The sequence below is a fragment of the Salmo salar genome, chromosome 09, assembly GCF_965601325.2.
Source record: "Salmo salar chromosome 09, fSalSal1, whole genome shotgun sequence".
In the NCBI taxonomy this organism is placed as follows: domain Eukaryota; kingdom Metazoa; phylum Chordata; class Actinopteri; order Salmoniformes; family Salmonidae; genus Salmo; species Salmo salar.
The window spans coordinates 11,799,590-11,816,532 of NC_138299.1; the positions used below are offsets into that span (position 1 = coordinate 11,799,590).

Below are 16,943 nucleotides of genomic sequence, written 5' to 3' on the forward strand. Positions count from 1 at the left end.
ATTTGTATTTTACTGTTAATCATTTGATTGAGGGGAAGATACAATTATGATATTGATACATTGAACAAAAAACAGTCATGTATTGTACCATCACACTTCAGCTGGCGCTTATTTCCAGTGAACAGTTGCTTAATTGTAAGAACCTTTCTTACATCAGAACACGCACATACACATCTTCATAATTCATGATCACAAAGTTGTGGCAAGTTGGAGGATAATTGCATTTGATTTTACTGGACTTGATGCTTGCAGCAACAAAACAGAATCAATGCAGAATTGACAGAAGTGTCTTTTCATAAAGTGTGTTCATATCGAGACGACAAAAGGGAGGTTACACAGACATAACACAACACAGTCATGATAGATGATGGGGGAGACTAGCCTGAGGGCCAGTCTGTTTGTGCTATCATATCAACTTCTTGTCATTCATTGTCATGCCAATGATTGGCTTGACATTGAGCAACGGAGTTGGCAAGAGCAAACTGATCCGGGACCTGGCTATGGAGACACAGCCACTATTTCATAGTGAGGCACAATGCATTGCATGTATTGCATGTATACCATCAGATCATCAAGGGGAAAAAACCATGTGACCAAAGCCCCTCAACTTCACCATTCTTTGGTAAAGCCTTAAGGGAACAGTAGTGGCCACAGAAGAGGATTTTCTGTGTGTCGTTGTGGCGGATGAAGAACAAAAAGGGGTAGTCGGCTTTGAAGGTGTGTACTTTAGGTTTCCAAAAATAAGAAAACAAGTCATATTATTCAAACAAGCTAGCGGTGATAGCAGCGGCCTTGTTGCACTGCTTGTTCACTTCTACAAAGGCCTTTTTCACCACTCCAGACTAGACCAGTCCGCTAGACCAGTCTAAGGCGTCAACTATGCCCGTCCTAGACAAAATGTCATTCAGGTTGTAGGTCTCGTCCAATTTACATTGTGGATGTTACACTCGTGCCTCCATGTACTGGATCCTCACTAGCCCCGTCCACGCCGCAAAGTTCTCATATGTGAGCTGCTTCTCCAGCCCAGTGGTGAAGTCCAGCTTCTCCAGCCCTCATCAGGGAGCATAATGAGCATGCTCACATTGGTTCCTTCATAGGGCATCTCCAGAGTCTTGAGGTTGATATCAGGGATGAAGGTCAAGTGGACATTGAATATCATTTTCATATTTTCCACCTGGCAGTTTCTAAATCTTGCTCACTTTGAACCTGATCTTCTCAGGACTCCTCCAATGCCTCTCTCCACTTGCCCTTGAAGTAGATTGCAGTCACCAACACTAGTTTTGTTAAAGAGTTGAAAGTCTCCTCCCATCAGGTAATTCATTTTACCCTCTATTTCTCCACCCAGCTTTATACATACCCCCTTGCAGCCTCTACACTGGACCTCCAACTTGGCACTGTAGTACTTCTTGGTTTCACTGAGGAAAGCCTCAGCAAAATGATAAGACCGCTCTCCTTACAGATGGTTGGCCAGGCTCATTGCGTATGGGGCTCCCCCTTTGTTCAGCACAGACGGATGATCCTCTTCAATCTACAGACAATATCCCATAATGACAAAGCAGAAACTGGTTTTTAGAAGTTTTTGCAAAAAAGTACAATTAAATATCACATTTACATAAGTACTCAGACCCTTTACTACTACTTTGTTGAAGCACCTTTGGCAGCGATTACAGGCTTGAGTCGTCTTAGGTATGACGTTACAAGCTTGGCACAACTGTTTGGGGAATTTCTCCCATTCTTCTCTGCAGATCCTCTCAAGCTCTCTCAGGTTGGATAGGGAGCGTCGCTAAACAGATATTTTCAGGTCTCTCCATAGATGTTCAATCGGGTTCAAGTCCGGGCTCTGACCACTCAAGGACATTCAGAGACTTGTCCCGAAGCCACTTCTGCGCTGTCTTGGCTGTGTGCTTAGGGTTGTTGTCCTGTTGGAAGGTGAACCTTTGCCCCATTCTGAGGTCTTGCGCACTCTGGAGCAGGTTGTCATCTAGGATCTCTTAGTACTTTTCTCAATTTATCTTCCCTCAATCCTGACTAGTCTCCCAGTCCCTGCCGCTGAAAAACACCCCACAGCATGATGTTGCCACCACCATGCTTCACTGTAGGGATGATGCCAGGTTTCCTCCAGACGTGACCCTTGGCATTCAGGCCAATGAGTTTAATCTTGGTTTCATGAGACCCAGAGAATCTTGTTTCTCATGATCTGAGACTATTTTAGGTGCCTTTTGGCAAACTCCAAGCGGGCTGTCTTGCCTTTTACTGAGGAGTGGCTTCCGTCTGGCCACTCTACCATAAAGGCCTGGTTGGTGGAGTGCTGCAGAGATGGTTGTTCTTCTGGAAGGTTCTCTCATCTCAACAGAGGAACTCTGGAGCTCTGTCTGAGTGACCATTTGGGTTCTTGGTCACTTCCCTGACCAATGCCCTTTTCCGCCGATTGCTCAGTTTGGCTGGGCGTCCAGCTCTAGGAAGAGTCTTGGTGGTTGTATACTTCTTCTATTTAAGAATGATGGAGGCCACTGTATTTTGGGGACCTTCATTTCCGCAGACAGCTCTACGGACAATTCCTTCGACCTTAGGGCCTGTTTTTTCTCCTGACATACACTGTCAACTGTGGCACCTTGTATAGACAGGTGTGTGCCTTTCCAAATCATGTTCAATCAATTGAATTTACCACAGGTGGACTCCAATCAAGTTGTAGAAACCTCTCAAGGATGATCAATTGATATAGGATGCACCTGAGCTCAATTTTCAGTCTCATAGCAAAGGGTTTGAATACCTGTGTCAATAGACCTAGCTCCGTCTCAGCTCTGGCCCACCTTCTAGACGTGTCAGCGTGTTTATACAGAGTGGATGGGCCCCGCTCGTCTGCGTCCTTCCCCGATTTGGGGTCAATCCGAAGGCACTGTGCCTCACCTCTCACTCTCTGTCTCGGAGGCCGGCGGCACGGCCGTATGTTTCCAATCAATCAAAGTCACTGGCCTTTAATGGGACCCGGCTTGTCACACCAGTCAGAGACGAGGCGTCTCTCATCCAGCCACTGTGACGGATAAGTCTTTGACTCATAATTGACTGTTCTCACACTCAACCGAATGTTATTTTCATCATTGCGTAATGACTACATTTAACCTTTTAGTATATGTAGCCAGTATGCAAGTATACCGCTCACGGAACATGTGAATAAAACCGATGGGCTAGTCCTAATTATGCTGAAATTGAGTGAGGTTTTGTAATTGATCATCTTCAGACTGTAGTGTGGCTGAAAGCATCATGTCCTGTATTCGTTTGGTACGCTATCACAAGGGTGTTATGTTCCTAACTCTTCCTCTTCTTTCTCCTGCAGATTGAGTGCATAGTGGCTACAGCGATTATGCAGAGATACAAGAAGCTGCAGTTTGAGAGGGGTAAGTGGGAGAGTAACCGCACTGACCGCATCACTGCTCATAGACGTGTGGGGCGTGTAGGTAATTGAGCCCCACCTGGCTCCCTTGTCTCCCCACACCATTTAGTATTTATTAGGGATCCCCATTAGCTGCTGCCAAGGCAGAAACTACTCTTCCTGGAGTCCAATATCATTTGACCTGGAGGACAATGACAACCCTCTACCTTTTTTTTTGCCTAAATTCTGTATCAAAGTTTAACACGGCCACCATCAAAGATGCATGAGGGAAAAGCCTTTTCAGGTACATTTAAAGTGATGTTAATTGGATAGGTAGTGCTATATCATAACCTAAACTGTGTCTGGCTGGGGACTATATATCTATACAGTATGTCTAAATATCCTAATTCAAAGCCTTTAATATTTAGTCCCTGTGTTCAGTTATGAATTCATCATCTGTGGTTGTCTGTCTGTATATTTAATAAGGTATATTTTTAAACCTTTCGAATGTGAGCGATGTCGTAAAAGTCTCACTGAGGAGTATAAGGGGGTGCCTTTCTGCTGTGAATGGCGTATGGCCATTCACCGATATTGATGCACGAACCGGTTTGGGTTTTTACTTTACCTTGTATAACGGTATTTCAATGTTTGGTTTGTTAAATGTGTTAACGCCGGTTCATCGGCGGTGAAATAATGTCAGTTTTTGTTGTTTACTCCGTTTGCTACTTGAGTCGTCTCTCTCCTTCCAGACACACCATTCCCCACCCCCTGTCATTCAAGGAGAGCAGTTTTTGCGCTACCACGAGTCGCAACAACCACTCACAGTCAGTCTTCATGGTCAATGGTGCAGATGCAATGCTGCAGATCTGGCTAGTCAGCTAGCCAGCTAGCTAGCTAAATGTACTTAGTCAGAGCAAAAGTAGCTAACTAGCTAATACAGCCTGATACCAGTGCTGGTGTAGGCCTAGATCAGCATGTTTACGCAATGGTATATTATAAATAAGAGAGGAATAGGCAAAGCATGGACATTTTAGCTACATCAAAGCAACAGTTAGATACCATTTTTTTATGTAGCATTCATTATTCTCCACTGGGAAACACTGACCAACACTTTGGTTCCTTCCCTGTCCCAATAGCCCTGTTTTTTTCACTATTCAAAGTGCCTACTATATTCCAACTTTTGAAATTTCATTGAACAATATAAAACAATCAGAATGGACAAAGCCCCATAAGAAAAAAAAAAAAAACACTTAGAATGTATGTGTTGCCACCCTAAGGTCATACGCTACTCATAAAGCACATTTAGAACTTTTATTATTAACAAACCTCAAATATCACCAAAAATGTGAATAATATTGTGATTATGATATGTGCTAATCTGTGACATGGGGTTCCCACGCTAACCTCAGCCAGACTTGCACACCCACTCTATATGGCATGTGCTTCGAAGGTACTCCACCCACCCAAAGGCACAAACACAGACGCACATTGTGGACACACAGGGATGGAGAGTCGCAGAGCCAGAGCAGCACAGACAGCAGGACAGCAGGGCAGGGGGCTGCCATTTTGGTTCAACAGCAACAGACTGAGGAACATGCGAGAGTCAACAGAACAGAGCCATGTGATAGCAAGCAGTGTGTGTTAGTCATTGGGACAGGATGGTTGGACTTGCTATGTAGCCACAGAGACCAAACATTGAGCGTCTGCCAACTTTGTTTTAGTTTGGTAGAAGCACATTCAAATAGGGTGATTGGAGAAAAATAGATGTTGATTTAGCTGCTGTGTTAGGGAGCACCAACTGATCTGTGTGTGCATATGTCAAATGACACTTGTGCTTCTGAGAGTGTGTCCTTGTGCATAGGTTAAAAGCATGAAATAAAAAGAGAAATGTTTTATTAATAGACACGAAAAAAGACTACAATCAACAGTAAAGTAGTAAACCACGTCCAGCACATAGTGCCTATGTCTCCGTGTTAACACACACACAGACTTTCTCATTTGCAATGGCTTTTTGCACAGATTACAGATGGATATCCATCTGTAATCTGTGCAAAAAGCCATTGCAAATGAGAAAGTCTGTGTGTGTGTTAACACGGAGACATAGGCGCTACAATCGCCTCGTGACCTCATGACCTGTCACCATGCTTTGGAAGCAGTCACTGTATACAGTACTGTTGGTGGTGACACCTGGTTTTGTGCCACCACAGAGGTGCTTCTGGACCCGTGCCGGACGTGGTGCCCATCGTCGTCGTGCCAGGCAGTGTGCCAGCTGAAGGAGATGGAGGTGGCGCAGCCCCAGCTGGTGAAGTGTGCCGTGTGCACCCTGGAGTTCTGCTCAGCCTGCAAGGCTAACTGGCACCCCGGGCAGGTCTGCCCACCCCAGGAGAACAACCTGCCCATCACCGCTTTCCTACCCGGAGAGACCAGGTATGGAACTGGACTGTTGCCTCTTCCTTCATCATTTCAATCACTTCCTCTCCACCTCATCAATTCTTTGATATCTGTAGAGACCAGGTATAGATGGAGCTGGAGTTTTTCCTCTTCTTCCTCCTCTGTCTTCACCATCTCAATCGCACTCTCCTCCCCATCACCTCCTCAAGCTAGTTGAGAGAGGTTAGACTCTGTGACCGTTGAATGACATTTCATCGCAAAAAGCATAGGTTCTCATTCAATCAATCAGGGTAACTGTCTTTCCGCAATGAGCCACACTGTAAACACTGCGTTGCTGAGACTATAAACTCGTACGTTTGACAGGAATAATGTCCTTATCCTGGAAACCCTGGTGCCATTATCCACACACACATACGCGTGCGCGCCCACACACACACACACAACACACACACACAGCTTGTAGTTGTTTTCTCCTAATGTGGTTGATGATCTGCCCTCACCTGCTCTCACCCCTCTACTGAGGACACTGTGAGGACACAGCCTCTGGTCCCCGTGGGAACCTGTATTTACCACCCTGGATACCAGCCTAGCTACCGCTGTGTTGATGTCTCCATGAAGCCAGCTGCTCTCATGCATAACCATCCAGGCACTAGTCATCTAGTGCATATTTAATATGACTGAGTGTATTGGCTGGAGCAGATTGCCTGATGATAGTGCTGGGGGACCCATGGGCTCAGATAAGGCTATCCGAGGTTGATCAAGGTCACAGAGGAAGTCAATATGTCAATATAAGGAGTCATTAGAAGTCAAGGCCGTAACTCTTAGCCAACCTGCATTTGGACTATTCGTCTACTTAAAACTCTAGAATGCGGTGGCCCAGTGGCAAAGCTACACTACATGACCAAAAGTATGTGGACATCTGCTCGTCGAACGTCTCATTCGTAAATCATGGGCTCTGCTGCTATAACAGCCTCCACTCTTCTGGGAAGACTTTCCACAAGATGTTGAAACATTGCTGCAGGGACTGGCTTCCATTCAGCCACGAGTCAAACCCGAGATTTGTCTGTCGACTCCAGCGAGCTTTACACCATACCAGCAGATGTTTGGCATTGCGCATGGTGATCTTAGGCTTGTGTGCAGCTGCTCGGCCACGGAAACCCATTTCACGAAGTTCCCGACGAACAGTTCTTGTGCTGACGTTGCTTCCAGAGGCAATTTGAAACAGTAGTGAGTGTGCAACCAAGGACAGACTGTTTTTAGGCGCCATGCGCCTTAGCACTCCGCAGTCAAGTTCTGTGAGCTTGCGTGGCCTACCACTTGGTGGCTGAGCCGTTGTTGCTGCTAGACGTTTCCACTTCACAACAACAGCAGAAATTTGACAAACTGACTTGTTGGAAAGGTGGCATCCTATGACGGTGCCATGTTGAAAGTCCCTGAGCTCTTCAGTAAGGCCATTCTACTGTCAATGTTTGTCTATGGAGATTGCTTGACTTTGTGCTCGATTTTATACACCTGTCAGCAACGGGTGTGGCTGAAATAGCCGAATCCACTAATTTGAAGGGGTGTACACATACTTTTGTGTGTGTGTATATATAGTGTATCTAAAAATAAAGCGAGGGAGAGGGTTGTGGAGTTGTCCTCAGATGTCACGAAAAGGCCACAGTGGTTTAAAGGGGAAGTTTTGGACTTTACAACTTAATGTTAGATGGTTCCTCACCCTGAAAGTAGTCTATGGGCCAGAAGAAACTGTAATCCATAGTTCAGTTTTCTCTAAACAGCCACAACAAACTTCATCTAACTTGAACCATGGATTGTTTTTTTCCAGGCCCATACACTACTTTTAGGTTGAGGAACCATCTAACATCAAGTTATAAAATCCTGAACTTCCCCTTTAAACTCTGCCGCTTCCTCTCTCTCTCTACCCCTGTCAGGACTCCAAGTATGGCTTGTATGGCTCTTACTGTGATTACTGTACATACTGCACTTATCTAAACAATGAGCTCTGGAGTACGTTCTTCTCCTCTCTCCCCTTCAAGTGTGTGGGAAATTAGTGTCCTAATTCGAATGGACTCCACGTACACTATTAGCCCGATCTGCACCCAGCTGACATATGCAGCAATTACCTCAAAGGGCAAATGTATTACTCTATGGACCTTTCCCATTTGCCTGGATCTTGCTGCCTTTTGCTGATACCATTTTTTATAATTTTTTTTCTCCCATGACATTCCTCTGACATAACAGCCAGCATTCAGGAGAAGGACACTCTCTCCTTAATCCTCACACTGATCCAGGTATTTTACCATCTGACCTTTAGCCTGTATTCCATTACATTCAGGCCTCTATCCCGTTCCTTCCAGAGTAAAAGCTAGAATCCGAAAGTCCTGTTTAGTTACAAAATGGCTGCCAGGGTATCAAATGAAGTAGGACATGAAAGGTGTGCATTAATTCACTCTGGCCAGATGCGATCAATAGCTGGAGAATTGGCTCAGAAAATGAATGTGCTTGTTCCTCTCTCTCCGCCTCTCTGACACTTGAGAGGACAGCCGACAGCATCACCTGCTCTCCTTTCTGGCCTTCAAGAGTCAGCAGCACTCAGGTGGGAAAAAGACACAACAGACCTGCTTTTAAGATGAATAGAAGAAAGAAAAGCCTGAAAGGAGTGGGAAGAAAGGCAGAGACAAGCACACTTTACATTTCTCATTTCGTTTGCATTTCAGGTGTTAGGAGAGAATTCTGTTGACGTTTATTGCAAGCTTAGATCTATTGCACATTAACAAAGGCTGTTCAAGATCTGTGGCATGATGAACTGTATGAGTGGATAATCTCTTGTGGCATTCTGGATCTCTGATGTATCATGGTCTTTGTTCTTTAGCGTCATTCAGCGAAAACAATTGTTTCAACCAACATTTGTTTAAGAAACGTAACACACTGAACATGGCGCTCTCTCTCTCCCTCTCTCTCTCTCGCGCTTACCGTGTCTCCTCAGCTCCTTCTACAAGAGTGACGATGACGATGGTCCCATCAAGCGCTGTCCCAAGTGTAAGGTGTACATCGAGAGGGACGAGGGCTGTGCCCAGATGATGTGTAAGAACTGCAAACACGCCTTCTGCTGGTACTGTCTGGAGTCACTGGACGTGAGTAGAGAACCTTGTCGCACGCGCACACACACACCCCTTTCTAGTTGTACTTTCTGGAGCCCCTGGATATGAGTAGAACTTTGTCCCAATGTTTCCCCAAAACACCTCCCCACATCTGTGCCGCTGCAACATGTTCGTATAGAATAATACACACGTAACTTTGCAAATTAGGTTTAATTTTCCTTTTCAGTATGTTGGTCCTGACTTCAATACAGCAGTCTGAAATGTGCATAGAATTCACTCTGTGTATATTTCGCATGTCTGGTGTTAGCAGTGTGAGCAGTGATCCAATGTGTTATCAGGGAATAACAGCACTGCAGGAGGTGTGATAAGGCTGCAGGCGGATGGATTTCCAAATCCAAACCCGTTTTTATGATGTTTGATACAAGACAATGGAACTGAAACAGAGGGATTTTATCTGGGCTTGTAGGAGGCTTTACTGGCAGTGGCTTAAGTCAATTCTAATTGCAGACCACAGGCGATTTTACACCACACTGGTAATTTAAAAGCAATTTTCTCCAAGCAGCTGCCCCTACCTCTCAGTACTAACGATAGATCATTCTTTTCTCCTCTTCGTGTGTGTGTGTGTGTGTGTGTGTGTGTGTGTGTGTGTGTGTGTGTGTGTGTGTGGTGTGTGTGTGTGTGTGTGTGTGTGTGTGTGTGTGTGTGTGTGTGTGTGTGTGTGTGTGTGTGTGTGTGTGTGTGTGTGTGTGTGTGACACAGGATGACTTCCTCCTGATCCACTATGACAAAGGGCCCTGTCGAAACAAACTGGGCCACTCCAGGGCGTCTGTCATCTGGCACAGAACACAGGTGAGTAAAGTTAGTGTGCCCACTTTCCTCCTTTGTCTCACTCACTCACTCTCACACACACACACTGGACTTCCCCTATGTCTGCAGCATGTGCTAGGGCACATGCACACACTTTTCCCCTCGCACAAACACTTCCACACACACGCACATGTTTTTAAAGTGAATAAACATGGATGGTGCTCTGTGAAAACACTAATCCTTAGGAGAGCGCAGCTTGGTCGACGTGCTCTGTGTGCTGGCCCGTTGTTTGTGTCAACATGTCTCCAGCATAGCTTTCTCTTATAGTTGATTTCTTTCTGTGTATAATATGTGGACATTTGCGCGTCACTTATGGGTTAGAGTAATGCTTTTACTTTGGCACAATCTCTAAAGTAAAAAGCAGGGGCGCAACTTTCACTGCACATTCTGAAATGTCATTTTTGTCCCCCCAGTTTTATCATTGGAACGTGATACAAAACGAGGCACCGGTGTGCTTTAGGACCATGCGGACGCCTCCGAGTTGACTGGATAAAAAAATGATATTCATTAAAACCAAAGTTGTGCCCCTGGTAAAACGTAACACTGGTTGCTCAATATTATTTTACGGTACTGTTAAGCTGTTCAGTTACAACATGCATAATGCATGCCATACATTACGAAATAAAAGTCCAACACATCCTTTAGAATTCTGATTCTAATATCGAGTGAGAATATTGAGTAGACGTTATATATTTTCTTGTTCACCCAGTCGTCGTCCAGCTCTAGCTATCATCCAGCGCATATCTAGTCATAGACGAGCACATTTCCCGGGTTTAACAGAGCGTTGTGAACGCTACGCTAGCGTACACACTGACATCTGTTGCCCAGTAGGACAGGCTGAGTCATTTGAGCATGATTACAGCTTGTGGTACTGCACCTCCTTTACCCAGCCCGTGCAACCTCACTGCTCCCCAAGCCCAGTCTCTCTCTTAAGCTCCTCATGAATGCATAACACATACAGAAAGGACCCCGGGGCCCTTATTCACAAAATAAGTGCTGATCTAGGATGAGGTCCTCCCTGTCAATGTAATCTTATTCATTATGGCAAAAACAGATCCTAGATCAGCACTCCTACTCAGACATTTTATGAATTAAGGCCCTAATATATTAGGGCAAATCCTGCCTTTTACTAAGAAAGCTCAGCCTCTGTGTTTTCTGTTTTTGCCTCTATCTGATTTTTCAAATCAGTTTTGAGATTTGAGCTGAGGGGGTTGCATCCGCTAGGGACGCCATAGAAGGAATGAAGGTCACCTCTCTCGACGCTTACTGTTCTCAGATCAGACATGGTCTAATATATACGGTAGCTTTGTCAAGGGTTGGTTGATCTGAGCAAATAGGATATCATGTTAATACAGGTATGCCGGTGGAACTAAAGGTTCATGGGGTGCTCGTCTGGGTAAATAATGTGATTTACTAAGACCTCCAAAAAGAGGGAAGTGGACAGAAATACACAAGAATGGATCGCAACAACAATGTATATACTTGCATGGAGCTATTTTATCAAAAGGTCTTTGTCATAGGATGCCACTCTCTGCTGTCTTGTCCTTCTTTGGCCCGCCCTGGATGATCCTCAAAATGACTCTCCTTCTACTCTGACACTGGCAGAAGTCCATTAATTTATTCTAAGAAGGCAGGATTGCGTGTAATTGCTACTTTCGAAGGCCATTTTGTAGCTGAGATGTTTCTGCTTGTATATGATGCCCCCATGTGGTGAGATGGGAGACTTGCACTACAAAGATTGAAAATAACTCGCACGGGGTTATGATCACGTCAAACAAGAGAGCAAGTTTTGAGAAGGGAAGTGGAAATGATTTGGTGTGTATTATCTTGTTAAGGGATCTCTCGTACGCTAGTCCTGTTTTCAAAGTATTTTCTATATAGTGCCAATTGTGTTCTTCCTTAGTGATATTCTTTAGTTATATGTTTGCAGTGTAGCTAAACAAAAGGTGTCTTATTTGCTGGTGCCTCTGTCTTGTTTGCATCTTACTCTCTCTCTCTTTCTCCAAGGTGGTGGGGATCTTCGCTGGCTTCGGCCTTCTCCTGCTGGTGGCCTCTCCCTTTCTCCTCCTGGCCACTCCCTTTGTCCTCTGCTGTAAGTGCAAGTGCAGCAAAGGCGACGACGACCCCCTGCCCACCTAAACCCCGCCTCACTCATCTTAGCAGGCGGCCATATTTCTTTTTCGTCCCTTCTGTTTTCTCCCTCCAAGCTTCTTGCGGTGCTTCATTTAATGGGGCTGGGGCCTAGCTGCACTGTCTCGGCCCAGCCGCGTCCCGATCCATCTCGCTCGCAGTGTCATGGTGGGAGAGGAGGAGTCGTGTTGACCCTGTGCTCCCTAGCCTGGTGGAAGATGGGTTCACAGAGGTCAGACTTTGAGGACGACAATGATGCGCCTCTCTGTGGGCTTGGGAGCATGTGTCCGTTTACTGTAGCAGGGCCACTCTGAGGCCTTGAGGTAAGCTACAGACAGTGGTGTAGTACAGAACCGAAGAAGAAGAGGATGTTTTATCAAGAGAAGAGGGATAAAGATGTGATGTCTGAATCCTCTTGTCGGAGACATTTTCATGCAGGAGCTGCTACTATCGGAGGACCTTCACCTTAACTCGTTTCAGTCGAGTTTCTTGTTTTTGTTGGTTTGTCGAACACAAAGCTTCCCCCCCCCCCCCCCCCCCCCCCCTCTACTCTTTCTTTTTAGCACTCAACATACAGGAAATAGCACTGTGTTTACTCATTAAAGACACTCCGTTTCTCGCTTTAAGAACCGGGGCGGGAGTCGGGAGGTTTTCGGTCTCTCACTCCCCTGTACAGCACGTTCTCTTGGTGGTGTCTGTGTTTCTGTAATCTTTTGCTCTGCTCCCACTATCAGCAAGAAGTTATTCTTTTTACAAAATGGATTTCAACTCCTCCTATATGTGTCTTTGTGAGAGGGTGTCCCAAACTCCTTCTCACAGCCCAAAAAGAAGACTCCTGGTCCTGTGTTTACAAAGAATCTCAGAGTAGGAGTGCCCGTCTAGGCAAGACAAAACTGATCCTATATCAATACTCCTACTTCAAGGCACTTTGTGAACATGGGCCCTGAACATTCGTCTCCCCATCCACACAGACGTGAACAAACCATCTGGATGGAACTGGTTCTGACTTGTGTTGTCGAATGGAATACTTTAATATAGATGTCGTGGTGTTCATTCTGAGTTCCTCTAAACTCAAATAAGAATACTATTTAGCCACATAGCAACAAATGGCCTTAAATGAATAAGAAACAAAGCCAAAAAAAGCCACCTCCAGTATTCTGAAGAAGAAGAAGAAGAAAAAAAAATGTCTTACAAAAACACATGGCCATTGTCCAATTCCGTCCTTGTGAAAGCACACTTAAATAATTAATTTGTTTAATGCATCACAGTCAGTCATTAAAACCTGTCTATTTTCAGGTAGAACATAGGAAATTAATTTGTCTCTCTGATACAAAGATGTCCCTTCATATGATCTATATTACATTGATGTTGGTCATCTGTCCAACTACTGTAATGAACAATAATCGTATACAATGTTTTCTTTATTGTGTGAATCTGTGGCAAACTTGCATAATGTTAGTGGTATTGTTGTCAACGTTTTTGTTGGGAGCAAGTCGAGAGCTCTCGCTACATGCAGCTACTGCAACCTATGCAGGGATATAACATGTCAAGAACTTCACTGGACTGTTTTGGACACATCCGAAAACTGCTCTACACATGACTGTATCTATGCAAGTTAGGAAATGTACAATCTTAGTCTTGCTAACAGTGTGGTCATATCAAGTGGTCCAGTATGTTATACCAGATTCCATGTGCCATTATCACATCATACAGTAGAATTTCACAAAAGGGTGGTTGACTTACATCAGATGTATTGATAGTTTATTTTTTTGTTTTAATCTATCAGGGAAGCCATACATTATTTCAACACCATAATTTCCCCTTAAGTTGTTCCATCAGAACTTGTGGTGAGGAGGCATTTACTGTAGCTACACCATTTCTCACTCTGAAACCCATTTAAACTAGAGATCAGTCATTGGCGTTCCGCCATCAATAAGCCACTTTGGAACACATACAGAAAAGCCTGGGTGCCAGTCTGTTTCTGCTCTCTTGCCAACTCCTTATGAAATTGTCACGCAAAACTGGCTTGACAATGGATTTAGGGAAAAAGCACAAACAAATCCGGGACTACTGTAGACTACATTCAGAATACTGAGATACTCTTCTCAGAAATCCCAGATTTTTAATTTTGCTCTTCCATATTGGTCTCCACGTAGCATTCGAAGAGTGGGTATGGCAGTTACTCGAACTAGCATTAGCCATTCACCTCTAGCTCATGGTAGCCACCACACACAAAGAAAACATTAGCCTTAACTTTTAAGTACCTCGTACCTTTAGCCTCATCATTTCCCGCTAACCCTTAATGCATGCAAGTAGTCAAAGACTCGATTTTAAAATAAAAAATAAAAAAAAAACATTTCAGTTGAGCTCATTTTCTGGCAATAGGGAATAGGAAGGTCCCAACTGAGCATGTCTTTGTGTGACAATCATGCCAAGCAAGTCTTGTGGGTGGTGATAGAGAGTAAGTGAATAGTTTCAAGCGTTTTAAGGTTTGTAAAGTAAAAGTGGAGATCTTATGTCCGTATGGCCAGTTCCAGGCATAAGCCAATCAGGGTCTCAACTTACTATTGAGAGTAAGAATAGTAGAGTACACCAGGTGCTATTTTGGAATTTGGTTGTGCGTTAGCAGTTTTTCTCTTATGTCACTCACTGACAGTCAATTAGCAATGTCAGTTAACAATTTTCAGAGTAGTAGTTAGATGGCTAGACTATCTAAACCCGTAGTAATCATGGCTGCATACCGACCGGGCATGCATGGCACGTGCCCAGGGGCCCTGACCTCCAGGGGGCCCCCATTTTTTAATTTGTTGGTCATTCTCACTCCGATATCATATTAACATGGCATAAGTCATTATAAAATGTGTAGAATTGCAGTAAATTGGCTGTAAAACTGAAATGTTTTCTTTCTGCCCCATGGCAAAATTTGTAGAATTATCTGACTTTTCTACAATTGCAAAGTTCTCTCCCCACCCCATGGCAAAGTATGTAGAATTGCAGAAAAAAAACATGCTTTAAAGGTCCAATGCAGCCATTTTTATCTCAATATCAAATAATTTCTGTGATTGTTTTAAATTAAAATGGTAAAAAATAAACAAAAATGGCTTCTTAGCTAAGAGCAATTTCTCAGGCAACAATTTTGCTAGGACTGTCTGGGAGTGGTCTGAGTGGGGAGGGGAAAACTGAAAAGTAGCTGTTATTGGCAAAAAAGTTTGGAACTCTCTTTCTTGTTGGTCTATTAACTAATTTACCACATGGTGATGTCACCATGGAACGCCAAAACACCATTCCATGAAAACAGGATGAAATTTCAGACAGTCTTTTCAAACAGCTTAAACACTACAAGGGAATTATCATGTTCACAATTTCACAGTATTATTCCAACCTCATAGTGTGGAAATTAGGTCTGTCAAACAATGAAAATAATGAATTGGGATTAATCGGCAGTTATATCGAGGTATTCCATCATAGGCATTCAGCTCGCTAGCTAACATTAGCATAACTAGAATAACTGTTATCTAAAAAAACGCCTGGGGATGTGTGTATAGTTAAACTTTCTGTACGTTTTCCTTAAATTATTGCTCAAAGCTGCGCACAGAGGAAATTCCCCATCGTCAAGACGGGGGCCACTAAAATGTTTTTTTTCCCCCCGCTAGGTAGGGGTCCCCCAACCAAATCTCGCTTAGGGCCCCAAAAGGCTAGAGCCGGCCTTGCCTATGGCAGGGGGATGTTAATGTTGGAAGTTGAGCTTTTGAATACTGTACAGTATGACAGTGTACTATTGTTTTTGTTTTCAAGATGCAGTATGTTCATTAAATATTGCCGTTCTCTCTGGAAATGTGTAAAGCTGTCACAGACACTTTTTGTTGTCCTTATTAAAGGGTTTCGGGGATTGTAATTTTAAGAAATGTAGCCTCTATTTCCAGGCTTCCTCATAACTCAGAGACTTGGGAGGATGGCATTGCGTGACTATAGGAAATGTACATTCAAGCGAAGTGGAAACAAGTTCATTTGGTTGAGAGGGGCTTTGAGCTGAGAGAATCTTGAATGCTTGTCACAAAATCCTTTGACTCAACTGATTTTGCCAGTATACCAATCAAACTCCAATGACTTGTACAGTCATTAGTGTTGTTATCATCTGGTTTATTTCAGCATTATGCAGCAAAGGGACACAAAACATTTAATAAACTCCGTTCACCTCGAGGTGAGACCAAGCCTGTTGCACAATTATATTCTATGGCTTGAAACTTATTTAGCTCTTTGTTCACACTTTTGGGCTTCTAAACTATATTTCAACCTGTTATATCAGATGATGACATTGCTCTTGTTTTTAACATTGCATGTTCTACTCTCTACCATCGCTATATGTTTTTAAAATATGGTCAAACTGTGCCTCTTAATTTTAGTCCGAAACAACATTGTGTGCACAAAACGTCCGACGGTTTCGGTCATGACGTACCCTTTATCATGGATTTTAAGTTTGACTTTCAACTTACCGTACTTAGGTTGCCTTTGTGTTATACTTGTTCTGTAGGCTTTTATGCAGTAAATCATACAGTAATGACTTGTATTTGTGTTAACTATGGAAGGATTCATATTTCCAACTTTTCAAAAGATGTAACCTTGTAAATTGGCATGTGTGGACAGCATTGGATAAACACATTGTACTTCTCCCATGTATCAACTGTTCCACTAACACTGTGAAATGGAATAAATGTGGTTGTTTTTTGTGACTCGCCTCTGGACGTGAATGCTGCAAGCATATTGACATTAGTTCACGCTATAGGTCAAGCTGAATCGTACTGTGCTGGCTCAGATTTTCTTTTTGCATTGTCCTTTCCAGCACGTTTCCAGCAGCTGTGGTGGATGTCTAACCAGTCCAGACCAGTACAGCTTGGCTCAGTTTTGGCCGTATGGCGTGAATAAGGCAATACATGTTTCACTAGTCCCCGTCATCAGTTCCAAACACATGACAGTCTCATGTTCAAGTGTGCCCTCTGGTGTTGGAAGATGGTATGTTTATATCTCAGCCAACATTTGATGGGACATTGTCTTTCCAGTCAGCGCTCGGGTCATGTAAAGGTCAC

The 16,943-nt window shown here is 43.9% G+C and overlaps 1 protein-coding gene and 1 pseudogene across 2 annotated transcripts in view; one reads left to right on the forward strand and one right to left on the reverse strand.

Annotated features, from left to right (window-relative positions):
* Nucleotides 1-16,589, forward strand: part of rnf144aa (ring finger protein 144aa) — a 66,581-nt gene extending 49,992 nt beyond the window's left edge. For both annotated transcript variants that reach the window (XM_014210189.3, XM_014210192.3), the window contains 5 exons: nucleotides 3,335-3,395; nucleotides 5,578-5,797; nucleotides 8,748-8,895; nucleotides 9,622-9,711; nucleotides 11,737-16,589. In XM_014210189.3, coding sequence (XP_014065664.1) covers nucleotides 3,335-3,395; nucleotides 5,578-5,797; nucleotides 8,748-8,895; nucleotides 9,622-9,711; nucleotides 11,737-11,868 — 651 coding nt within the window. In that variant the 3' untranslated portion in view covers nucleotides 11,869-16,589. The remainder of the gene's footprint in view (nucleotides 1-3,334; nucleotides 3,396-5,577; nucleotides 5,798-8,747; nucleotides 8,896-9,621; nucleotides 9,712-11,736) is intronic.
* LOC145858096 (serpin B6-like) lies at nucleotides 320-1,159 on the reverse strand (annotated as a pseudogene).
* Nucleotides 16,590-16,943: the final 354 nt, after the last annotated feature.